The sequence below is a fragment of the Strongylocentrotus purpuratus genome, unplaced genomic scaffold (assembly GCF_000002235.5).
Source record: "Strongylocentrotus purpuratus isolate Spur 01 unplaced genomic scaffold, Spur_5.0 spur5_scaffold_13, whole genome shotgun sequence".
In the NCBI taxonomy this organism is placed as follows: domain Eukaryota; kingdom Metazoa; phylum Echinodermata; class Echinoidea; order Camarodonta; family Strongylocentrotidae; genus Strongylocentrotus; species Strongylocentrotus purpuratus.
In genome coordinates this window covers 31382602-31409064 of record NW_022145598.1, presented here as the reverse complement: position 1 = coordinate 31409064, position 26463 = coordinate 31382602, and the positions used below count along the sequence as shown (strand labels likewise).

General features: G+C 37.4%; 1 protein-coding gene across 3 annotated transcripts; it reads right to left on the bottom strand.

The window, feature by feature from the left end:
• Positions 1-2247: 2247 nt before the first annotated feature.
• LOC115923115 (low-density lipoprotein receptor-related protein 8-like) lies at positions 2248-17323 on the bottom strand. Of its 3 annotated transcripts, none has more exons than XM_030983358.1 (7): positions 17207-17323; positions 14950-15201; positions 14370-14535; positions 13251-13378; positions 6456-6749; positions 4107-4373; positions 2248-3213 (listed from the first exon to the last, which is right to left on the bottom strand). In XM_030983358.1, exons 1-7 carry the CDS (start codon positions 17268-17270, stop codon positions 3050-3052), a joined length of 1335 nt encoding a protein of 444 aa, XP_030839218.1. In that variant the 5' UTR covers positions 17271-17323; the 3' UTR covers positions 2248-3049. The 3 variants fall into 3 exon arrangements, with proteins under 3 accessions (XP_030839218.1, XP_030839220.1, XP_030839221.1); XM_030983360.1 differs by having other exon boundaries at positions 2248-3210; XM_030983361.1 differs by lacking the exon at positions 6456-6749.
• Positions 17324-26463: the final 9140 nt, after the last annotated feature.

The following is a 26463-nucleotide window of genomic DNA, read 5'->3' as shown; positions in this document are numbered from 1 at the left end:
TATAAAGGTGCAATAATCTGTTACATTGTGTTTATGGTAAATGATATGAGTACGCATGTCATAGAAGGTTCCCGGCAAAGGATAATTCCTCAAATGCCCGATTTTCGAAATATGATAAAAAATAGTTGAAGCGTGTACGGCTTACATTCATGGTACATTTGCGTGTACCCATACCCATCTCTGTGTGCCGTGCATCTTATCTTCAGTATTAAAGCCTAGTTAAAGGTACTATGTCCCTTTTGCAGCCAACCTCAAATTAAGTAGAAATTTGCAGGAATTATGAATATGTCATGTATGTCCTATCTGTGAAATTTAAACGTTAGCAGTGTCCTCATATTCAAATTATGCAATGAAACCTGTTTACTTGCTAGAATTCACTGTCAGACACTTTTGAGTGACTTTCTTCTTTGGTAATAACATACATGAAAAGAGTTCTCAAGGGTACATGAGCATTTGTCTACATCAATAACCCATTTCCTGTAATGGCGAAGATTAAACTGATTGAATCTTTGCGCAGCATAAAACGTATGACCATTCGGTACAATTGTCTGAAAATCGAGACTATTGGGCTCTATAGCCCTAAAATCGATTTGACAACTAATAGTCGTTAGTTTCCCATTTGAAGACATTTTCAAGCCCCACCCTTTTTAGGGAAGTTCTAAATTAGTATTATCTTTCAAATGCAGTTGGAATTTAACTTTTTCATTATTGGGGCCTGCAAAAGAGACATAGTACCTTTAATGTTCTGGTCAGTGATTCCAGGAAGTAATCATTATACACCATTTCCTGTCATACCTATGCGTCACCTTAGCAACCAATTCCCAATAAAGTCATATTTCATTTTAATCAATGCGATCATTACTCGACAAGAACTCTTTGTCAATGAAATATTATGTTTTTGTCCCATCACGGATAAAATTTTCACTTCATCTATCGCGAATGCCGGCCAACCCGGCTATGGATAATATCTCGGTCTTGGTTCCAGTTTCATTTCTAAATAAACAAAGAATAGTCTAATAATAGTGATGCAGATAATGAATGTAAATATGTATATCAATCATAAACATTGTATTTTTTTTTCATCTTGTATTTATTTATTTGTTGTAATACGTATAATTTCTAGAGAGAATGATGTTATTTTCGAAGATGTATTGGCTATGATGAAGGAATTCTTACATTAACAAACTACACGACATCAAAGAAATAATTTTATTTCCTGAATAAAAACAATATTTTGACATAATACATAGTGAATTTGAATCGCATTTTCCCTTTATTTATACTTTCATAAATGTAACAATTTCTAAGTGAATACTGAATGTAATAATACTGCTTCCTAGCATGTATATTTAGAAGTTTAATGAATATCACAGACACGTATTTAATAGAACCAACTAATCAAATCCACATTACAAACAAGATCTTAATAAAAGTGATATACAATGGATTTCTACTTGATATTTTTTTTTTAAATTTACACCAATATGTAAGCCAATAATATCTTGACGACATGACACAGATACAGCACTCTAACTCACTCTAAATAAATGAGTGGATAGTCATGGCGCAACAATCTGCAAATTGAGAGGTACACGTTTATGCAAAATGAAGTAGAAAGGGTGGGGGAAACGGAGAAGTAAAGATATATAGAACGAGAGAGAGCAGAAGCGCGTAGAAGAGCGAAAAGAGGCCCTATATAATTATATTATAAGGAGAATGAGAAAGGAGTGCCTCTTCGTGATAGGGTTAAATATGAAGTTGAGTTCTGGTCATGCGATTGCATTGTGAAAGAAACGGTGTGGAACCGACCAGAAAAGGTTGATTATCTAGCATATAAGAATTTGTGTGTATTGCAAGGTTCTGGAATCATCAAAATGATAAGAAATTTGGCCAAGTCATGGTAAAGTTACAAACACTGTACACCAAAAGATGTATATGGGACTACACGAACACGTGGCGTAAAAAGCCGGCCCCCGATTTTTACGATGTTACATGCATATTTAAAATATGAAGGTATTTGAAGAGCCATGCTAGTTTCAGGGAACATGTCTTATCTGATGTTCTTCCACACTTGCATAATAAGAATGAGTAATGCTCACAAATTATTTTTCACCTCTTCCCAGAACTCAACCTTCTCTTTAATTACGATTAATACACACACTCACCCCCACCCACGTATATAAATGACATCCGATACCAAGTCCATGTGCTGGTTTGTAACGATAACAAGAGGAACAATGTACCAGGTAAAGTTTCTTGCTTTTTAATCAAAGAGTTTATTATCCTGTTTACAAGTCGTCTAGGGCAACCTCACGTCGTTGGACAGATTTGACTGATTAAGACAAAAAATAAGAGCAAACACCCTCACAAAGCTTTTCCAAATCAATTTGCGCATATAGATAATTTATAACCAATAAGATGCTTTGTTTTCAAGCCATCCACATTCTGTAAACAAGCTAATGAAAAAGATAATGAAATATTGAATTGCAGAGCCTAAACTTCACCTGGTAAGGTAGCCTTTATAACTGATATACAAGAGTATCATAAATACATTATATTGTAATGGTTATGTGATTTTCATTGTGAGTGTCATTCCCAACAAACGTAATCCATATATATATAGATTTACTTAAATAACAATGATTTCCAGACGCATAAACAACTACGATATCGGAAACTCCTCAACTTATCCTTTACACTCAAACCACAGTACAATAGTGAAAGATAAAAAATACGTCACTGATGGGCAAATCGCCACTTTTTCTTCGATTCTACGATAATTTACCCTGCAAAAAAAAAACATCTGGGATCACCGAATTCCAAAAATTAACACTACCTAGAAAACTAAACCTAACCTATTAAAAACCTTACCTTACCTTCTTACAAACCTAGCCCTATTCATATCTTTATTATTCAACGACATAGACAATTGAGCAACAGCACGGCACCACTCTTTGTTTTCTGCATTTTCTCGCCGTGGCTCTGCACAGGTATTAAACGACCAACCAGCTTAAATGAAGAGGGCGAAGATGTGTGGACGATCAATGACCTATTTGAGGACGATGAGGAAGAGGGCGATGCAAAGGACTAGGAGAACGGAAGAACATGAAGTGACGAGCGCAGTGCTACCCGAAGGCTGTCCCGTAGTCGGCTGTCCCGTAGTCGGCTGTCCCGTAGTCGGCTGTCCCGTAGTCGGGGGCAATGTTTCATCTGCTGAGACAAAACAAACATCATAAGAAAAAAATTAAAGAGAGGACTTAATTATTCGAGCGAGGTGCGAAAGTTCGTTCTTTTTAAAAACAACAATGCAATGGCGCAATGAGCAAAATAAAATTAGGGGAGTGAGTCAGTCACCACTGAAGGGGTACTAATTCTCCCACGTACTAGTATAAGAAAACTATAAATTTCGCATTACGCCAGTGCAAAAAATGCACTATATTGATGATATAATATAAATAATTAATATCAAAAAATATTGCCTTGTATAAACAAAACTAAATAATGATATAATGATGATAAAATAGTAATAATAACAAATAAATGTATAATTACTAATAATACTTATTTAGAAGGAAAGTATATAATTTTGCACCACATAGTCAGGACTACTGCTTTACTTAGCCGATACTTGAATGACTTCAAAAGTGCGTCAGGACAGTGCTGGTTTTGGACGGGCATTCAACCAACAGTTATAATAATTCTATTTTGCAAACACATTTCCTGAATTGATCGATTGTTGCACACCTTAAGAATAGCCTAATACTGTTTTTTCATGACAATCTTGTTGGGGGGGGGGGGGGGGATTCACCTCGTTCAATCAAGCAGCTAATCATTATGATAAAATAATCAAATAATCTTAAGAAGAACCACAACAACGACAACAACAATGATACTTCTAATTATAATAATGATGACAAAAATAACAATAACAATAACAATAAAAATGATATTTATCATAATTATAATATGCATCAATCATGATAATTAATGATCATAATTATGATAATCAAAATCTTAAAAATTCAATAATAACAAAAATGAAACATAGTGATGATAATAATGATGATAATAATAATAATGATAATAGTATGGGAAAGATAACTGACCACTAGACCTGCGCACTGTCACCGAAAATTGGCAATCATCTGTATTTCCTGCCGCATCACTGGCCCGATAGGACAGCTCGGTTATGCCCAAAGAGAAATCTCCTTCATTAGTTCCTGTTCCCTGAAAGACCATTGTGGGACAGCTGGACCAGCTGTTGAGTCCGGGCTCGGTCCATGAGATCGATGACGCATTCGAAGCGTTCTCGTCGATGTTGACGACGATGTTGTCAGGGCAACCCTCGATGGCAACGGGTTCATTATATGGAGCTGTTAAATAAAATACATAGCTTTAATATCAATCGTCGAATTTAATTAAATAATACCTAAAAAAAAAACAAGTTTACGCGTGAATTATTCTATAATTCCAAATGATATTTAGTTAAATGTGTATGTGATTGGTAAGTTTACTTTTCTAGTAATCATATACCGTCAAAACCCTCAACAGTAAGTCACGCATTATTAATTGTAAACGGCATGAAGTGACAGTTTAAGAAACCAAATTGTCCTAAATAAGTGGATGGCTGATTCGTTTGGTTTATTTTGGTTTTGAAAACATATGGAACGATTTTTGAATTAATAATTGCTTAAAATACCATCATTTCTTTCAAGCACATACGAGACCATTATCATGATGGAAGGTCCACACAAGACTTATAAGCAGGTATCCTAGTTTGCAACTGATTATAGGCACATTGACATTTTCTTGTAAGAAGTGACAGAGGCTGCTAAACAAATGTCAATGTGCATTTCCAATAACAAATTGTGGCTATTAAGTTATGCATGATCTTTCAAATTAAAATCATCGTATCATACGAAATAATAGAATAGAGCTTTTGAATGACGTGTATCAAACAAAAATTATCGTCCCAATTAATTATTTCAAAAGACTTAATTAAGTAAATGAAACAGCCATTTGCCTTTTTTGGGTCAATTTGATTTCCAACATCGCCTCTTTGGGTGTCTGAAATCGGTCATGCGTGATTTATTGATCATATTTTGGTGTTGTATGAAAGAAGACAAAATTAAGGTTTTTAATTTAGGTTTACAGTAATAAAAAAGTAATTTTGAATTATTGATTAATTTACCATTTAACTTTTACTTTTCTTTTTCAAGGATATCCTGTATAATATTTATCCGATTTCACTATTTAAACAAAGAACTTTCCAGCTTTTATGTTTTTAGTAATACCAGGGGTGTTTCACAAAGAATAAAATCGATTTTAAGTTGAAATTCACTATGGCAGGCCATTCATGCCACTGTTTGATCTCATCATTGACTACAGTAGTATCAGTCTCTCAAGAGACGTACAAATCATGATCACAAATTTAACAGAATTTAATTTATTTAGTAATTCTTTAGTGAAGGACAAAATTGTAATAAAAAGATCATTATGGTGAGAGAAACCAGGTGAATAAGTTAATGTTAGTCTTTGTGAAACACCCCCAGGTAAACCGCGGTCTTCGCGCTAAGTAACCCTAAAACTAACCCTTACTGATGCAAAGTCAATGGATGCAAATTTAAAGCTAAATTACGCTACGGCTATTTTTTCATATATTTTAGAAACAACTGATTATATAACTCTGTAATATTTTGGTAAACTTTAAAAAGTACAATAGGCCTACTGCACTCTATTCCTGCTATAATTATTTATTTCTATGTTATGTATTTTGCTTTTGTTTTAGGCGTGGTCTAGTTTAGTGTAAGAATTCAATATAGTTTTATTTTTTCGAATAATTAATAATAGATATATGATATAAAATATATGATTAATTTGATATTTCACATGTATGTGCAATTGTTAATTATTGCATTATTGATTTCATGTTTTTACACTGTTATTGCACACAGAAGCAGTGCTTTCTTGGAAAGCAGGTCCACTGGCTTCCAGTGGAACTGTATGAAACTACCCTGTTGAAAAAATAATGAATAAATAAATAATAATGCCATCTGGCTGGGCAAAGAGTTGCGCATGCTCAGATGATTTCTCATTAAACAGACTCACTTGAGAATTTGTTGTATCATGTTATCTGCTTTGTGTTTCTTAAAATAATATAGACAGGCAGATACAGTGGAGAAAAAACGAAATAGCAAAGTTATATTCTAAAACACCAGAGGTTAATAGCTCTCAAAAATAGTGTCATTTGTATATTCATGTTTTTATCCAGAGATCTGGGGCCCGTTTCATAACACTGTTTATCTATAACAAATGCTAAATTTCTATGACAAATTTGCTCTCAACCAGTCACATGCCATGATTTTAGTAGCTTATAGCAGTAGCTTGTGATTTGTTATTGATATCAAGTTTTGTGAAACGGGGCCCTGACGCGGCCTGAAACACAGGCGTCTTACTGTGTGATATGATCCGAGTGGTCAGAGGGTTGATGACAAGCTCGTCGCCGTTTAACAATGTCACCGTACTGTTGTGAATCGTAAGAGTTGATGACTTCATATCATACTCGTTGATCAAGCCCGTGAGGGTAAAACTCGGCGAACGTGACTGAGCTGACCAGAACAGCTTGCTGCCGTACTTGCTGAGGGAACTACCCATTGTTTTTTCGGAGAATACTTTGATGATTCTATTGCTACTCCCGTCTAGATTCGTGACGCCTAATTTAGTCTTTTCCGTGTAGTAAAACAAGCGGGCTGGTATAAGAAATAGTGAGAACAAATATTAGATGAGTAATGCACGCTACACACAATTTGTGAATAAGGCCATCACCCTTTCTTCTATTCAACGGTTCTTTCTGGCAATTTTGACCGATATAAAAGCCTCAAAACTGACTACACCTCCCCTTCAAAATAAAATGAATATACATATATATCATAGATATATGCCATAGACTTAGTAAATGATTCTTAGTAAATAATAGCCATGCTCATATACTCTATAAAAGTGTACCCAATATATTTGGAATAAAGGGATTATTCATATTTGAGAGGTAAAATATCATCCAATATTGGGTACACTCCAATTTCAAATGTGTAATGTTTTATCTTTCATAATGGTTGCAAAATATGGAAGTGACGACAAACTTAAGGTGTCGTCACTAGATTTATATATCTGGTGCTCGATGATCAGTGTCCCAGTATAAAACCTGAGTAAGTGTACGATTGAGTTTTAAGATTGATTGCACATAGTGATCAATGCAATCAATCGCAAAAATCAATAGCACAATCCATTGCTAAGCTTTATGTTATGGAATCCACGGAAGGGATCTTTGATTGTCAAATAACTTAATGCTCGTTGCAGACATGAGGTGTAATCATATTTGCATTATTTTTTTTCTTCTCTGCATTAATCATTTCCTTTATTAAGGCAACCCGTTAGCGTGCCAAAAAGTAAAATACAACATTTAAACCGTTAACTTTACATTAATTTTTGGACACGGTGACTCTTAGGTTGGCGAGTCAAAGACACAGTCCTACCATAGCAAATAAGGCCTTTTCGATTGTGTCGACGAGAACGCCGTCTACGTCCAGAGCGCGTGTTCACCCAGTTAAGCTATGGTCACAACCCCCAAAAGTAGCCTGCTCGGCGGCCGGGCGGCGAGTTTTTAGCCAATTTCGCCCGGGCACCGATCAGCGGCCGCCCGGTAAGCGTTATATTTTTTCTTCTGCGGCACAGATTGGAGTTAGGTACGTGTTGAGCCTAAGGAAAATATAGGGTTAGGGTTAGAGTTAAATCAAGACCTCTAAAATAAAAAAAAGCCCCAATCTGTGCCGCAGAAAAATTACGCGCCCGGGAACCACTTGATTTTTGGGCATCGCTCGGTCGCTGCTGAAATTTTAGCGCGGAGTTAAAATTCGGCGGCGCCTGCTCACTTTTCACTCGCCGCCCAAAATATGCTCGGTGGCCGAATGGTCGCCTCCCGAACAAATCGAGCGTTCGCCATCGAGCGATTTAGGTCAAAAATCAAAGCCGGTAGGTCAAGGGCTGCTGACCGATCGTCGCCCAGTTACTGCCCGGTCGTCGCTAAGAAATCGGTCGGTCACTGGGCGGCGAGTTCAAAATCGGCCGGCAGCCTTTGACATCGCAGCTTCGATTTTTGACTTATATCGCTAGACGGCGAACGCTCGATTAGGTCATTGCCCGGGCGACGACGACCTGGTCACCGAGTGTATTTTGGTGCCCCGCCGATCACCGGCCGGCCGACGGGCAATTTTTTTAAGATCAGCCGGTGGCCGGTGGGAGACCGCTCGGGAATCGGTGGGTCATCAGTCGGTTACTGGAGAAGCTCCCCGATTTCGCCCAGTTTTTACCTAAAATCGACCGGCGATCGACGGGAAATCGACAGAGCACCGCTTAGGCATCGCTTTGGCTTTACAGCCTGCTCAATTTTTCCAAAAATCTCTGGGTGATGCCTAAATTTCAGCGGCGACCGAGCAGGATACAACTCGGTCGGTTCCATTTGAAAACGTTTCGATTTCAGTCAGCGCCCACTCGCCGCACTAGTGAACAAGATGATGTGACACATTCGTCACATCCATTACCCCCGCTCGTGCCACTTTAAACGTGGTCAGAACACGAACCGGTACAACTAACCTCTACTGGCACAGATAGTTAGGTACGTACTATACAGAACGGCGTTCTAGTTTGATCTGATCGTTAAAACAGAGGTGGACACGCCCGCCCCCCTCCACTCAGTGTTATTTAGGATACGCATATGCATGCGCCCTCCTTTTGAAAACACCCCTAATAGTGGGGGCTGTTAGGGATATTTTGGTGCAGATTCTTCTAAAAGCACCAAATTTGGCCTAGATGTATATTATACCATATTATATACCTCACTTAAGAAATCCAGCCACCTGATTGGTCGAAATTGCATTCATAAACTTTAACTATTCCTGTAAAATTCCCGGTAAAATTCCAAACCCATGTAATAGTTAAAAAAAATAGTTCTAAAATTCCAGTTACCATGGTTACAGGGAATAGTTCAGTCTTGGTGAAATACCCATAGTTTTACATATTAAAGAATGGTTTGAGGGATCGCGGATACCGTACGTGTGCGAAGACGGCAGTCTCTCGATTCAAGCAAGGCAAAAATGGCTGAAGACACTCTCCCAAGATTTCAACTTCTGGATGAGGATCAAATGCGAGACATGCTAACAGCAAGAACACCAAAAAGGGTACGTGAAATCTTCCATATTTTTTTTCAGTAGGCCTAGATCTAGATTCTAGTACGCGACAACCAGATGCTGGTGATTGTACGTCACGGACAGATGTAGATCCTTCCCGTAGAGATTACACACATCCCTATGCATTTCCATTGGCCATTGCGCACTCATGCTAGATTGGTCGATGTTTTAATTACCTGCAGAGATTTAAACTAATATTGCCCGTGATCCTAAAGGTGATACTCAATACGTGAGGTGTCATATGAAAGCGCAGGTTTTTCTCCATATTCCCCACAGGGCCAGCCCACCCCCAAAATTGTAAAAATATCTTGCTTAGACTAGAATCTAGATCTAGTCTACTCTCAAAGAAACACTCATAAAAACAACCGTGCAGATAAACTAGAGAAAGGCCAAGGTGGTGTCATAATTTTTTCGGATATAAAAGTATTAATGACTGTTTTAATATTCGAGAAATAGTTGTTTTTATACGCTCTCGGGAAGGTAACAATTGGGCTATTGCCTTTGGCACGCCTCGGGCAGTAGCACAATTCTAACCTTCCCTTGAGCGTATAAAAACAACTATTTCTCTCAAAGCAGTCATTAATACTATACTATTACGATTTCTGCCGGACGCCAAGAAGGGCGCCCTCTGGATATGCCATATTGGTCAAATCCAAAATAGCCGCCATCTGAGTTACAGGTCAAGCGTAGTTTCAGAAGGAAAAGGACCAGTATGATAAAAGTTGATGAATTCATGGGGTTTCCGGGGTCGGATAATCTGATTATGATGTTCTTTTATTAATAAGCGAGTTCGTAATTGCACACTGCGCATGCGCCAAAATCGGGAACGAACTTTTACAAAGGTCACATTTTTTTGTGTGTGCTGGCCTTTCCTTTGTGAATGATCACATCTGACACATCAGTCATCGAAAATCATTTCTGAAAGTCGGAAGTGGTTCTTTATAGTAAACTTTACCTGGAATCTGGTCATCGGTAAAGTATTATCGGCATTATCGTGATCCAAGTTCCCAGGGACTCGGATCCACGGACACTTTTTACTCTGAAAAACATATCCTAACTTCCAAAATTGTACCCACCAAAGCAAGCGTTTAATGGATTATTACTTTATTTAGTCAAGCAAATTTATCTAGTAGGCCTATTAAAGTCCTTCACTATTTAAAATAAAGCAAACAATAATTAAACTTTATTTAGTCAAGCATTAGATAGGCTGAATAAATGAATATTATATTTATTAATTATACATTGCTTTAACGATTATTGAAGACGAAATATAACTTTCATTAAATTTCGTTTTTAATGATATTACTGATTTATTTAGTCAAGCCAATTTATCTAGTAGGCCTAAACACTATAAAACTGTTTATATATTCTTCGTGGTGCGAGTCCCCCTTGCGTGTTAAGATCATCAAATTTCACATAGAGGGGACTTACGCAGTAGCGGATCCAGCTGGCGGCAAGAGGGGGGGGGGGGGGGTCCTAATTCGTGAGAAAATATTTAGCGGCGACTCAGCCAGCCGGTGAATAAGCAATTAAAACATATATATATATTTATTATCATTATTATTATTATTATTATTATTGCCAGTGGGGGTGGGGGGGGGGGGGGCTGTCGAACACTCTTGTACACGTCATGTGATTCCTGACTGAACTAAAGGTTTATAATTATGATTGCAGCATGAGCTAAGTCCATCATTGTGTGTGCCAATATCTTAAAAAGAGAGTGCAATCGCCGAAATTTATTGTAATGGTATGTTAATCGATAACGTACACATTTTAGGTTTCTCTTCGAATTCTGCGATTTTGTAAGAGCTATGGTACTTTTGTTTTTAGCGCTCCTAAATAAGCGATAATATAAGTAGTCGTAATAGTAGCGTTTCAAAGTTTCAAAATTCAATCAAAATTGTCTAGGTTAGTGCAAATATCAAAATACTTTTTTGTTATTCAATCATTATTTGTATTGATTCTTAATGATTAATTTAATGTAATAGATCATTGAGTTTTAAATGGGGCCAAACATGACTAATTACATAACAATGTAAGAGCGATTGTTTTTGAGGATAATACAGTTTAAGCTGTCCGGGTTTTTGAAGAGTATGCTTCAAAACAAATAACCAAGCTGTTTATTGTTGTATTCATGGTCTGTTTCTACTGTTTATCTATTTTCATTGCCAACCCTCGAAGACGAATTTATTATGCATTTCACAGAGGAAAGTTTGCATAGGAGAACTATATGTATATCTATATATAAATGTATGTATACATATTATATACAAAATATTTATTGGGCTCATTTTGCTTTCCAATAGATCCGTACAATATGGCACAGCTTTAGGGGCCTGGCAGAGCCTCTGCCAGGGGTTCCGGGGCGGAGGCCCTGGATGTTCTCGAGTTTATTTGACTCTCAAGAGAAAGTGTCTCTAAGATATAAAGAGAGGTTATTTCTTAAATGAAATGAAAGGTCTCTTGAAAGTAAAATAGCCCTTTCATTTTAATTTTTGGAAACAAACTCTAACCCATCCCTTGATATTCAAATTGCACGGCTTCTACTGTGTGCTATTTTTCACACTGTCCCTGATCTATAAAGGGTGCTTTCTTTATTTGATCATCAACAGAAGCCAAATGCTAAGCCACGAACTTTTCAAAGCGTGACCAGATTCCAAGTATGCTTAAATGGGGGCATTGATGTATGTAGACAAAACAGGATTAAGATCCCATGCAACGCTTCGAAATGTAAAGAAGAATGAGAAAAATAAAGTCGAGATTCGACCTTTATGTCTAGACGTTGCTTAATGCATTTCGTATTGGTATTATCCCCCATCTGAGAGTGATTATAGACGTTATTTATATGGATAATAAAGATATAAGCTGTCCGGGTCTTTGAATATAATGCTTCAAAACATATTGAACGAGCTGTTTATTTCTTTATCCAAGGTCTGTTTCTACTGTTTATTTATTTTCATTGCCAACCCTCGAAAAACGAATTTATAATGTATTTCACAGAGGAAAGTTTGCATATTGATGAAACATATGGGCACAGGCCAAGATTTATACCCACTCAAGTGTGAATTTGGCGCATCTTCCCTCATCTTCTTCAACCAGGAAATGGACTTCATTGTAGCTTAGGACAGGATGGTGACATAAAATTGATAAAAGAACATCATAATCAGATTATCTGACCCCGGAAACCCCGTGAATTTATCAACTTTTATCATACTAGTCTTTCTCCTTTTGGAACTACGCTTGACCTTTAACTCGGATGGCGGCCATTTTTTATTTGGCCAATATGGCCAGCATGACAGCCCCACTGGAGACCTGTAATTGATACAAGCAACATCATAACCAAATTCTCTGACCCCGAAAACCCCCTTACTATGTACACTTAGCCCTTTTCCTTTTGGAACTACACTTGACCTTTTACTCAAAGGTGGCAGCCATTTTAGATTTGACCAATATGACCAGCATGGCAGTCCCAAGTAGACCTCAAATTGGTAAAAGACAATGATATCCAGATTCTCTGACCCCGAAAGCTCCATAAATACATAAACTGTTATCATTTTAGCTCTTGTCCTTTTGAAATTACTATTGACCTGTAACTATCAGATGGCGGTCATTTTTATGGCAGCCCCAAGGAGACCTCAAATCGATGAAAGAACATCATGATCCGTTTAGAAGAATCTGCACCAAACAACCCCTATTTAGCCCTAACAGCCCTCACTGTAAGTCCGGTGTGTAAAGTCAATACGTGCCGGATTTGTGTGTACTACGAGTCGGACTTTGGTGTGAAAAGTACCCCTTTACCGGAAACGCAAGGTATCCCTCCGTTCACTGAGTGGTAGGGGGGGGGGAGGGGGGGTGGACGCGTTCTCGATTCTGGTAGTGTGGACAGGGAGATAACAAGGCGCGTGCGCAGATCGTCAAAATGACGTCATTATGTCGCAGTTCACTATGTCGACGTGACAATAAAAAAGGCCCGACTCACAACGAAACACAATTAAGTAAGTATCTTACTGGTGTCATCAGCACATTCCTCATTGAACATCCCCTCAGCATAGATGGGTCTCACAACCTCCTCGTTAGTGGCGTTTAGTGTTGCCTTGACAACTTGATTGACTAAGCGTGTTGACCAGAGAAGAAACCTTTCAAGATGAAATAATCATAATTTTGAAATTAGAGGTGTTGTGGTCTGCTGGGTATTTCAGCGGACTGTGGATCAGGTGATTCCTGGTTCGAATCCTTGTCAAGGTACTAATATTCCTTGGTAAGACCCCCTGTATTCTAGACTTCATGTAGAATTTCAGTGGCAGATTAGCTAAAGCCTGCGTACTTAATATGATACTCACGAAATCGCAGTAGAGTTATTTATAAAGTATAGGTATGCTAAATCAATGGACATACTGTTGATTGCAGCGTGCTCGTGCTTCATTCGTACCAGTTGATTTACCCAACCACTTAAGAGTGGTATTTAGAAGAAACTGAAAGAGATTATGTAAAACTACACTAATAACATGTAGCTTGGGCACCTATGAACACTTCAATTAGTATAGTAGCCAAGGCTTCATCCTTTTATGTGGACTTTCTGGAGCCAAGTGATTTTTCAAGAAAACAAAGATTCCTGCTATTTGCTGCTTCAGGATCACTAGAAAGAAGATATAGGTGAATGTGGATAACCAGAGGTCCTATTCAGTGAAGGATTGGCATAGTTTACAGATCTGGAGTGGATGGAAGCTTACATACAACGTGCAATGGTTTGTAGAAGCCTAATCTACATATTCTGGGCCACGTAACACAAGGGTATGCAATTATTTACACATTTGAAACAATGATTCTGATGGGTCTATAGTCAGCCTTGTTAACAATATGTGCATTCAACGATAATTCTATTCACCCATTGCCATCTGATATGATGATAATAACAATTTTGTGTATTCATGGAAGCCTCATCCGATTAATGTCTTGTCAAAAAACCGGGATTGGATTCGAACCCTCAACCCATGGTTTGATAGTCAAGTGAATGAACCACTATATGCTTCGCACCTCCATTTTGCAATTTATTCCAACGTTTGTGTTATTGGGCCCAGATTAACCCCAACCAATGAACATTTTTATCTCAACTTAACTAATATTTACCCACTGACGGGGTCCACCAAGATTGAAGTAGGTTGCGCAAAACTCGTATATTTGAAGAGTTCTTCTACCGAGCTACCGTCGAGATTGGCACGTGAGATAGCCTTATCATTATACATCGTCCAGTAGATCTTCCCGTTCACCAGATCGAGAGCGATAGAATGAGGGGCTGAAAATTAATTCAAACCATAGATCAGTAAAATGTAATGATAATAATAATGATGATAATAATATTATTATTTTACATCGCTACTTTATCACAAGATCGATTATGCACTTGCAAATTATCTTCATAAATAAGATTCATGGTGATGGGCAAGCTTTGAAGGTGCCAATGACGTTGTGTTTTATCGGGAGGGATTTGTTATGTTATCACCCTGTTTTTCAACACGTTATATCGTATTGCATGTGGTGTGTATGCGCCGGCTATTAATTTTCGAATTAACAATGACAGAGAATGTCCGCAAAGTATATCACGTTATTACCTTACTATGATTAATCATGGTAAATAAATAATGACAATTCATTGTAAAATTAATGGAAATATTTCACTTGCAAAGTAAGCATATTGCTATTCACTCACAGCTCGTAGAAATAATGACTTCTTGGTTCGTGCCGTCAAGTTGGATTCGACTTATTTGACTCCCACTGAAATCATTCCAGTACACCATTTCATTCTCTGGATCATAGTCAATGCCATCTATTCCCCTATTTTCTGAGAGACGTATCAGGGTGAAGCGGGTGTCCATGATGTAGGTATCATCTCGTGGTTCCGGCAGGGAAGCGTAGAGGATACCAGGGGTATTCGAATCACCAATAAATATCTGAGCAGTATCTGTGTAACAAGAAGGTTGTGAAGTATATACAAAGATAGGAAGTTTACATGGGAGTCAGGAATACATTGCTTATTAAAAAGATTATCAAAAAGCGTCAGTATTAAAGGATTTCCTTCTTTTTGGAAGTAGGTAACCCTTGCAAATAATCGAGCAAGTTAGTTCTACCACACCTGGTAAACTGTTGATTTAAAACAGCAATTTGGAGAAGTTACACGCAATATTTCGTTAATCATCTAAGAATTATGTCGGAGGGGGGTAAGAGGACATATCATTTTTTTAAAAATAATTATTATTATGAAGAAAAAAAAGAAAAAAAAAAGGGGGGGGGTTGCCGATAAACATACACATAAAAAAAAACTGAAGGGGAGGGGGTTTAACCCCCCCCCCCCTGCGTACGCGCCTTACTACTACTACTACTGCTTCTACAATCGTCATCGTATCTTTTTGAGCTTGATCTTACTATCACTCTGTGAACCCAACACAAATAACCCACAAAAACAAATAATAAATAAAAAATATATATATATTTACAATATTTTTAAAAATACATATTTATAAACTATCACAAAGTTTAATTAAAAAATTAAAATCATTAAGATCATATAGTGCTATCACCTCATTCTCAGCCTTCCCATGCATAATAACAAGATTGATTTATGTAAAACCAATATAGCAAAAAGTGCAACGAATATAGAAATTGCTTTGTAGCAAATTGTGCCTTCCCTGTCTATGCCATTTACTGATGAAACCACGTTGTTTAATCACTAGAAATTATACTTATTTTAAATCAGAATAACGCAACAAGACAGAGTTAAATATATTGTTTTTCATCAAGTGCGAAACTTGTTCTAATATCCTTTTACATGTTTTCCGGCTATTTGATGTTTTTAAAACATGATAATATCGTATCTTCGTGCAATTATAAAGAGTAACAAACTAAAGGCTCGACAGTCAAGATCCGTTTTTTTTAATTTTTTGATTTGTTTAACGAATTTAAAGCCAAGGGTTCGAAGAGTCACGTCAATTTCATAAAACTTGTTGATATGGTAAAGTATGATCCTTGTTCTAACGCATAATTGAATACACCAGTTTACGGTTGTATCAGTGCGCATGCGCAGACAGTTGACCTCGGGTCATTGGCCCTGAAACAAAGCCAATAACCTTTGACCAGTGGTATTTATGCGTAAATTAAAATTGCGCCCATGCAAATGATGATGTGCGGTCACAATGCAGCTCGTAGGCAGTGATATCATCATAATTTGCATGGGCGCAATCTCAATTTACGCATAAATACATGACCTCTAGGTCATTGGCTTTGTTTAAAATGGCGCACACAACCGTAAACTGGTGTATAGAAATTTACACGGAAACTGTAAAAGGGAATTCTACTCTGTTTAAATTGGCTACTTAGAAGCAAGACATTTTAGGAATATAGTACAGTGCGTCCCAGAAAAAACGAAACCGAGAATTATCGATGTTTTATCATATTATAGTTAACAAGTGACACATATTTGTAAAGCTTAGATCCTCCTCTTTCATTTGATGCAACTCATATGATTCATATCCCACGCATTAGTGATAAAAGCAATTTGAAGAGAGGAAACTAAAAAGTCATTTGACTGGTGGTATCTAAATGTTAAAAAGAAAATCACATTTCTAGAAAGTTCAATTTCTGCCCTTTTAAATGACACCTTAATCAGGAAAAATGAGCCAGGAATAACAAAATTCTGTTTGTTTACAGTAAGGCTTGCATTTCCATAATTTGATCAAACGAGTTCGTTTTCACTTGCTACCTGCCGTAGCAACAAACAGAGTTGACAAAAGACTTAACTCCGTTTCGTTGACGATCAGCCATGCACACAGAAGACGAAAGACCTTGTGAAACACCCCCCAGGTGTAATAACTAAAATGTTAGAAAAAATTATTTTATGATTGATTTCAGGGTCTTGCAGGACATCAGTCGCTTTAAATGTTTGCGTGTAATTAAGAGTTACTGATACTTACTCATGTGAAAACCAAAGATTGCGTAGACCAACACCGAAATATGCCATATTCCTCCACGCGCCATCTCGGAATTATGTGCCGTAGAATAATATGAACTGCGTCTTCTCTGTTTCTACCAAAATTGGCTCTGGTTGAGAGAGGCAATACAATTTGTGATTCTTGAGAACGTGCTTGGAATCTTATATAATGTTTACCAGCAGCTTTCATAATCTCATTTTACACCTGAATAACTCTCTCTGAAAGACAATTTTATATAACTTCTGTTTTCGTATTGTTGTACTTTCGTCCGCAGACATCTTAGGCACATGAAGGTCCGAATTCACAAAGCAAGGTTTGAGCTCAAACCTCCTTTTGTTTCGCCAAACCTCTATGGCCCGAATTCACAAAGGAGGTTTGTCAACAAACCTTGGTTTTCGTACGTCATATGACGCGTTTTACGCGTTTTTTACAAACCTGGTTTGTAAAGAACAAAAGGAGGTTTTGCGAAACAAAAGGAGGTTTGAGCTCAAACCTTGGTCTGAGCTCAAACCTTGCTTTGTGAATTCGGGCCCTTTTGTTTCGTTTGTAAAAAACGCGTAAAACGCGTCATATGACTAACGAAAACCAAGGTTTGTCGACAAACCTCCTTTGTGAATTCGGGCCAATATGTCAAGCCAACTCAGTCGGAAATGTAATCTGTAGGCCTAAGTGTAAATTTAAGTTTCATGTTCTTCCTTCTTTTCTTTCTTTCTTTCTTTATTTCTCTCTCTCCCTCTCTCTCTCTCTTTCTCTAGCGCTCTCTCTCTCTCTCTCTCTCTCATTTTCCTCTATCTTCTTCTCTTTTACATTATTGTCTCTTTTCTTCTCATTTTTTTTTTGTGGGACATGCGTTACGCGTAGGTGTGACATCGCACATGAGTTGGAGATTCCCCATCTAATTATATGTACTGATCTCGATTTAAGATTTAAAAAAACAAACTTTCTCATTAATTCTATTTCCGTTTTTCTAATACTTACACTAATCTCCAATTTAAAAAAACAAATCGTCTACTTCCTCTCCAGACAACGTTATATAAAGGATTCATTAATGCAAGGGTATCTCGCGAGTTATATCTTAATTTCAATAACTTCTTGCTTTCCTCATCTCTCAGTTTCTCTTGCTTTAATATTTCTCATAAATTCCTTCCAATTGAGCTGCAAATTGATTTCTCCACATCTCCATATATTCTAGTTTATGCACTATATCTATTCTTCACCTACAGGTAGATGCAAATATTACTCAAAATCCATTATATAAATCACACTCAGGATACAGCCAATGGACGAGAATTGCTTCAATTTATATTTTACATGCATCATTAATATATGGTTTTACAATGGCTATGGTGATGAGACGTCAAGGTAATATGTTGATGTGTTTGTTAAAATGTATTACCATGGTGCACCTTCTTGGTTTACTTTTTTTTTAATGTATTGTACATGTATAAACGTAAGTTCATGCCTTTACATACCACAGTAGAAATCAAATATTTTATTTTTGATGCAGAATAACATTAATATTTGAAAATTAGAAACACAAACAGATTCCATAACCATTCAAGTGTTTCAAGAAAAGGTTAAGCAAACGTTGTCCTCGATGTAAATTCACACTATCGTATAGCACTAGCGAGCTCTTCTATGGAAGGCCATCGCCGCCATAAACTTAACTTGTAACGTAATCACTAAGGAAAGAATAAAGTACACTTAGTATCCAGTGATTTTTCAGAGTAGTGTTTGCGTTACTCAACAGTTACGGTACTAACATGATATAAAGCTAACGTATACTTATTTTTACCATTATTTTACCTACGTAAGCTCTTTAGTTTTCATTAACGCAATTGTCTATCTAATTTAGTACCGTAAGTAAAACACAATACCGTTAGTTTGATGTTAACCAATCATACCCCTCGTTGCATGTCATAGAAATTACACGCAGCGCGCGCACCGATCTTTATTTCTATGCTAGAGAGCTAGCTAGAGATCCGTGATACATTCGTGATCGCAGACATGCATATGCCACATTCCTCCACGCGCCATCTCGGAATTATCTCCCGTAGAATAATATGAACTGCGTCTTCTCTGTGTCTACCAAAATTGGCTCTAGTTAGGAGAGACAATACAATTTGTGATTCTTGAGATCATAACTAGTACTAATCATAACGCTGGAATATTTTTTTTTTACCCCAATTCATGGAAGTATTTGGACAATGATTTATTCGTAATAGATCTAGATTCCTTATAGGCCGTACGGAGGATTTTCTTCAATTCATTTTTAGAAATAAACTCTAATCCATCCCTTTAAATTGCACTGCCCCTATTGTGTGCTCTTTTTAAGCCTTCAAATTAGGCAGCAAATAGCTGAACACACTGTGAATATGACAGACAAAGAAAGCGGACAAAATATGCAGTTCCTCATGTAGACAAAGGAACATATCCCTTCACTGCTATTATGTAAAAAGGTGAATATGCATGTGACACCTGTTCTACACATGTTTACATAATAGCAGTGAAGGGATGTTCCTTTGTCTACCTGAGGAACTCTATATTTTGTCCGCTTTCTTTGTCAGTCATATTCATAGTGACACGCCCTCAATACTGGACACAACATTCAATGGGATGATGCCCTCATCATTGAGTTTGAAACGCACTTCTGGTCAAGAAAGGTAAAAGAATGCATCTGCATAAAAAGGATAAATCCTTCACTGAATAGGGATTCTTGCTATACATTGTTACCTTTCTTCGCTCCTGTCAGAGTCCAGTGATCTCGAGGCAGCAGACAGCAAGAAATTGTATAAATAATTTGCCTTTGCCGGGAGTCCTGGGGCGGAGCCCCAGGAAGTTCTTGAATTATACAAAAAAATAGGAAATTCAAAATAGTCGTTACGAGCGATAGAAATTGTAATTTCCTCCTTGAAAGTCACGTAGCCCCTTTCTTTTCATTCTAGAAATAACTTCTCTTTCTCTCTTAAAGACAATTTTATATAACTTCTGTTTTCGTATTGTTGTACTTTCGTCCGCAGACTTCTTGGGCACATGTAGGCCCGAATTCACAAAGCAAGGTTAAAGCTCAGACCAAGGTTTGAGCTCAAACCTCCTTTTGTTTCGCCAAACCTCTATAGCCCGAATTCACGAAGGAGGTTTGTCAACAAACCTTGGTTTTCGTACGTCATATGACGCGTTTTACGCGTTTTTTACAAACCTGGTTTGTAAAGAACAAAAGGAGGTTTTGCGAAACAAAAGGAGGTTTGAGCTCAAACCTTGCTTTACGAATTCGGGCCCTTTTTTTCGCCAAACCTCCTTTTGTTCTTTACAAACCAGGTTTGTAAAAAACGCGTAAAACCCGTCATATGACGTACGAAAACCAAGGTTTGTCGACAAACCTCCTTTGTGAATTCGGGCCAATATGTCAAGCCAACTCAGTCGGAAATGTAATCTGTAGGCCTAAGTGTAGTTTTAAGTTTCATGTTCTTCCTTCTTTTCTTTCTTTCTTTCTTTATTTCTTTCTCTACCTCTCTCTCTCTCTCTCACGCTCTCTCTCTGTCTCTCTCTCTGTCTCTCTCATTTTTCTCTATCTTCTTCTCTTTTACATTATTGTCTCTTTTCTTCTCATTTTTTTTTGTGTGGGACATGCGTTACGCGTAGGTGTGACATCGCACATGAGTTGGAGATTCCCCATCTAATTATATGTATTGATCACGATTTAAGATTTTAAAAAACAAACTTTCTCATTAATTCTATTTCCGTTTTTCTAATACTTACACTAATCTCCAATTTAAAAAAACAAATCGTCTACTTCCTCTCCAGACAACGTTATATAAAGGATTCATTAATGCAAGGGTATCTCGCGAGTTATATCTTAATTTCAATAACTTCTTGCTTTCCTCATCTCTCAGTTTCTCTTGCTTTAATATTTCTCATAAATTCCTTCCAATTGAGCTGCAACTTGATTTCTCCACATCTCCATATATTCTAGTTAATGCACTATATCTATTCTTCACCTACAGGTAGATGCAAATATTACTCAAAATCCATTATATAAATCACACTCAGGATACAGCCAATGGACGAGAATTGCTTCAATTTATATTTTACATGTATCATTAATATATGGTTTTACAATGGCTATGGTGATGAGACGTCAAGGTAATATGTTGATGTGTTTGTTAAAATGTATTACCATGGTGCACCTTCTCGGTTAATTTTTGTTTAATGTACTGTACATGTATTAACGTAAGTTCATGCCTTTACATACCACAGTAGAAATCAAATATTTTATTTTTGATGCAGAATAACATTAATATTTGAAAATTAGAAACACAAACAGATTCCATAACCATTCAAGTGTTTCAAGAAAAGGTTAAGCAAACGTTGTCCTCGATGTAAATTCACACTAGCGTATAGCACTAGCGAGCTCTTCTATATGGAAGGCCATCGCCGCCATGAACTTAACCAGTAACGTAATCACTAAGGAAAGAATAACGTACACTTAGTATCCAGTGATTTTGCAGAGTAGTGTTTGCGTTACTCAACAGTTACGGTACTAACATGATATAAAGCTAACGTATACATATTTTACCATTATTTTACTTACGTAAGCTCTTTAGTTTTCATTAACGCAATTGTCTATCTAATTTAGTACCGTAAGTAAAACACAATACCGTTAGTTTGATGTTAACCAATCATACCCCTCGTTGCATGTCATAGAAATTACACGCAGCGCGCGCACCGATCTTTATTTCTATGCTAAAGAGCTAGCTAGAGATCGGTGATACATTCGTGATCGCAGACATGCATATATCATATCCACCACGTGCATGTTCGTCTACAAATTTGTAATCGCTCGGTAATATTTGTTTTTTAACTAAATTACTAGTAAGTTATATATCACGAGTATGCCTGGATCCAAATGGGCATTCTCGTGATATAGTTACGGGGCCTGTGTCACGAGTATACTATACGAGTCTCCCAGACGCGGATCCACGGGCCGATTCTACCGGCCCGGCCGCGAATTTGCGATTCCCAAACCATTCGGCTATGGGAGACTTTATGAGCAACGTGATTGGTCGAGGAAAGAAATATTACGTCATTTACTGCACTCGGGCTCGCTCACAGCTGACACAGACACACAAACACTCACAATGTTAGTCTGCAAGCACAGACTCTAATTTGACACTTTACGAAAGATATCATGTCTGAGGGAAGTCTATCTACATGAAATGGCCTACTGTAGTCTCACAATTCAGACTCTGTATTTTGCACAGGTATGTGCCTGCAAACTACTCACATGCCTTAAAATTCTGCTCCTGAAGGTGTGTATCATCTAAATCTACATGTAACTTGTGTTATTGTCTATGTTCAAACAATGCATGGCTAGGCTCAACAAAACACTCAGGACTGCACATACGCTATGTTTTTAGGTACAATGCACTTCACACGCGAGCTAGCTACAGGCACATACAGGCCCATTGTTATCCATTGTTTATGTGCAGCCCATTCATGCAAACATCATTCCAAAAGTCATAGACAGAGATCTGATCATGGCGACTTTATAATAAAATAATTAAATACAGGGTCTAAATATCTACTTACATGCAGATTTGGAAAATCATTTTGAAGGTTTGAGGGTTCACTCGGACTTGGCCCCAGACACATTCGCACCGCGATGATGAGATGGCTCGCGTCGATGTGGGCGTGTCTTTATAACTTTTTTTTAACCAATCACGTTGCTCAAAATGTTTCCCATAGCTTAATGGTTTGGGAATCGCAAATTCGCGGCCCGGCCCCCCCCCTTGCCCCTTAAACCGGTTAAAAAAATGGGATAGTAACGTAAGTTTTACCTTATAAAAAACAAAAGCGACCCCCTGACCCCCTGACTCCCCTTAAAAATAACAAAAACATTTCCCCCCCCCCCCCCGCCGCTCGCCGCTAAATATTTTCTCAAGATTTGGCCCCCCCCCCCTCTTTCCGCCGGCTGGATCCGCCCCTGGTCACAGATGGGTCGTTACTGTTACACTATATGACAGATTGGAAAGATGTGTAAATCATTGAAATTATAACCAGTATACGATGCGAAAATGATTCTTCTCCAACTTCCGGATACCTACCTGGAAATTTTGGTTGCGTCCTAGACTTAATTACTCACTACTTTTGCAAAATTCGTGCGTGAATAACGCAACTTTCAGCGACTCTTGCTTATACATGTTTATATTGCTCTACAAAACAAATCTGCCACAAACTTTAGAAATATGTGAGAGGAAGAGAAGACATTGTACTCGCTTGTATTATATTTTAAACAGACAATTTATTTTCACCTATAAAATGTACTTACGAAAATATATGGTCAACATTAAAATTTTTAGTCTTTAGCAAGTGTCTCATTTGAATTAAATATTGCTTCAGACCATGATTTACGTCATTCAACAAAAATGTTGTGACGTGCCAGTGACACACATGCGGCATCAAAATATTTGTGCTTCTCTGACCGTAATTAAATGCCTAAAACTCCTGAGCTTCCGGGGGCTCCGCCCCCTAACCCCCCCCCCACACCAATTTACGCTTCGCTCTCTACCCTCTACCTGATCGTAAATACTTTAGCACACCCATTTTAACGTGACATAGCTTCTTCTCCCCTTGTAAACGAGAAAGAAAACAAGGTCATTTAAAGGGATTAAGCGACAAATAATGATTGTGATTCGAATTGTGCAAATATTTTTTTGAATAAGCACTGCTATTCACCAGAATCTTCTTCGTAAAAACAACTTTTACAAATCTTAGCCATGCTTACTGAATTGAGACGTTCCATTCAATTTAAAATACTCATTAAAGAATACACTTCTCCTACTCTGATATTAATCTTAAAGCACAGTGGCAGAATTGCATGGCTGAGATTTGTAAAAGTCGTTTTTACAAAGAAGATTCTAGTGGAAAAGCATTGCTTATTCAAAAAACCTTTGCATCAATTTGAATCACAATGGTTATTTGTCGCAAGATCTTTTTATTAAATAACTTTATTTTCTTTTTGTTTGCAGGGGGAGAAGAAGCTTTATCACGTTAAGAAATTATAAAGATCAGTTGTATTATGCGTATATACACTGTCGCTCATAAAGGTGGAATATTTTTGTTTTACACCTATAGGGGGTAGGGGCACAGGAAATTTGGAGGACAGCTTAAAGTTTAAACAAAAGAATATGTATATACGTATTTTATTCAATTAAAATGTCTTCTTTTCCCCCTTTTAAATGTCTTTTTCCCTTTATATTTTCTTTTCCTTTCTCTCCTTTTTCCCTTTCCCTTTCCTTTCCCTTCCTTCACCCTCTCTCTCTCTCTCTCTCTCTCTCTCTTTGCTGAGTGGGGGAGGGGAGGAAGGGCCTTTCGTTCCCCCTCGATCCACACCATGTTAGCTGGATAAAATCGCAAGTGATCTCCCCTATCTTTCTTCTTCTTCTTTTATTTTCCTTTTCCTTTCATTCCTTCTCTTTCTATCTCTCTCTCTCTCTCTCTCTGTTATGTTTGCTGCGAGGAGACAGGCAAGGGCGTTCCCCCTCTCGATCTACAGGTTTTTTGGCGTGATAAATCGCCAGGATATGAGGTTATGAGGTTGGGGGCACAAGAAACCCCTTGCATTCTAAAAGAGGATACCAACATTTAAAATAAATACCAGTGGGGGGGGGGGCTGTAAATCTGTTTCTACTCAAATGTTTATTAAAGTTGGTGCACTCCCCTTACACTCCTTTTTTATTTTTTTAATCTAAAAACCAATTATTTATTAGGTGTATTTTTCATTTGTGCCCTCCCTTTGAATAATGTTGTTAATATTACATGTTAAATTTACACTCAAATATTTATTGGGTGCCCCTCTCTTTAAATTTAACTGGTAATTTAATATTTTTCATTCTTTGATATCATTTCAAGTTGTCCCCTTCTAATTTTTAATGTAAAAATAAATCCATTTCAACCCCTTTAAAAAAAACCTCAAACGTCTATTTCAGTTGCCCCCACTCTTTAGATTTCTCTTTTATTTTAATATTTTTCCTAATGAAATATCTAATCAAGTTGCCCCCCCCCCCGAATTTTTAACTTTAATAAATTTTAATTTCCTTTCAAGATTTTTCTACTCCTTTATCAAGCCCCCGCTGCGTACAGTCATGATTCAGTGACAAAGCAATGGCCTCGTAACTGTGAGGCCCCTGGATCAAAAATCGTGTGGATGTGCTAATTAGTGCCCTTTTGTGGGGGCATTACTCCTCATTACTGTCATTTATGACTTAAGGGCGTAGGTCCCCTAGTTGATAAGCATTGTAGCATACACATGCTCTCGCAGTCACGCAAAACACATGTTGTCAAATTATTATTCAATAAAATCTAAGAATGTATACTAAGGAAAAAAACATTTAAAAGGGGGGGAAAGAAGACATTTTAATTGAATAAAATACGTATATACATATTCTTTTGTTTAAACTTTAAGCTGTCCTCCAAATTTCCTGTGCCCCCTACCCTTGTACCCTTATCCCTCCCCCCCCCCCCCCTCCCTCCAAGTTGACACCCCTATGTAAATTTCGGGAAATAGAGTGGATGTATTTAGGGGCGTTTCAAGGTTTGATATAGGAGTAGGGGGAGGAGTTCAAAAGGAGTTAAAAGTGAGTTATTAAAAAGAGGGCTTAATTGAAAATTAGGGAGGGGGGCAACTTGAGATAAAAAGAAATTTAAGTTAATTTTCCAAATATATATAAATTAGTAGGCGGTTTCCCCGCAAAATTTGTATCATCACGTATTTAGTCAAAAACATATTCTTTCACAGTCAGGATTGGTTAACAGCTTCAATTTCATTATTTGAGAGGGGTGTTTCCCAAACTGGTCCATACCTTTAAGTAGACATTTTAATTGGAAACAAATTTGTATATATATATCCTATTTTAATAATTTTATGTTGTCCTCCAAATTGATGCATTTTACCCCTTCCCATTACAAGATTTAGTGCGCCGTTGCTAGGAAATATATTCACCCCTCCTCCCCCACTTGTTGGGAGCTAATTTCTCCTTGTCTTCATCCGTGTCCTTGTTCTTGTCCCTGAACTCGTCTTGAGTCTTGACGATCGTCATCGTGTTCAATTTTATACTTAACAGCCTATGAAAATATGTAACTACTAAATGTATTAATTTATTGTATTTTCGACCGCTCTTGGGTGTTGGAGCATTAACACATGTACACAGTCACAGAGGTGGCGGAGCGACTTTCAAAGT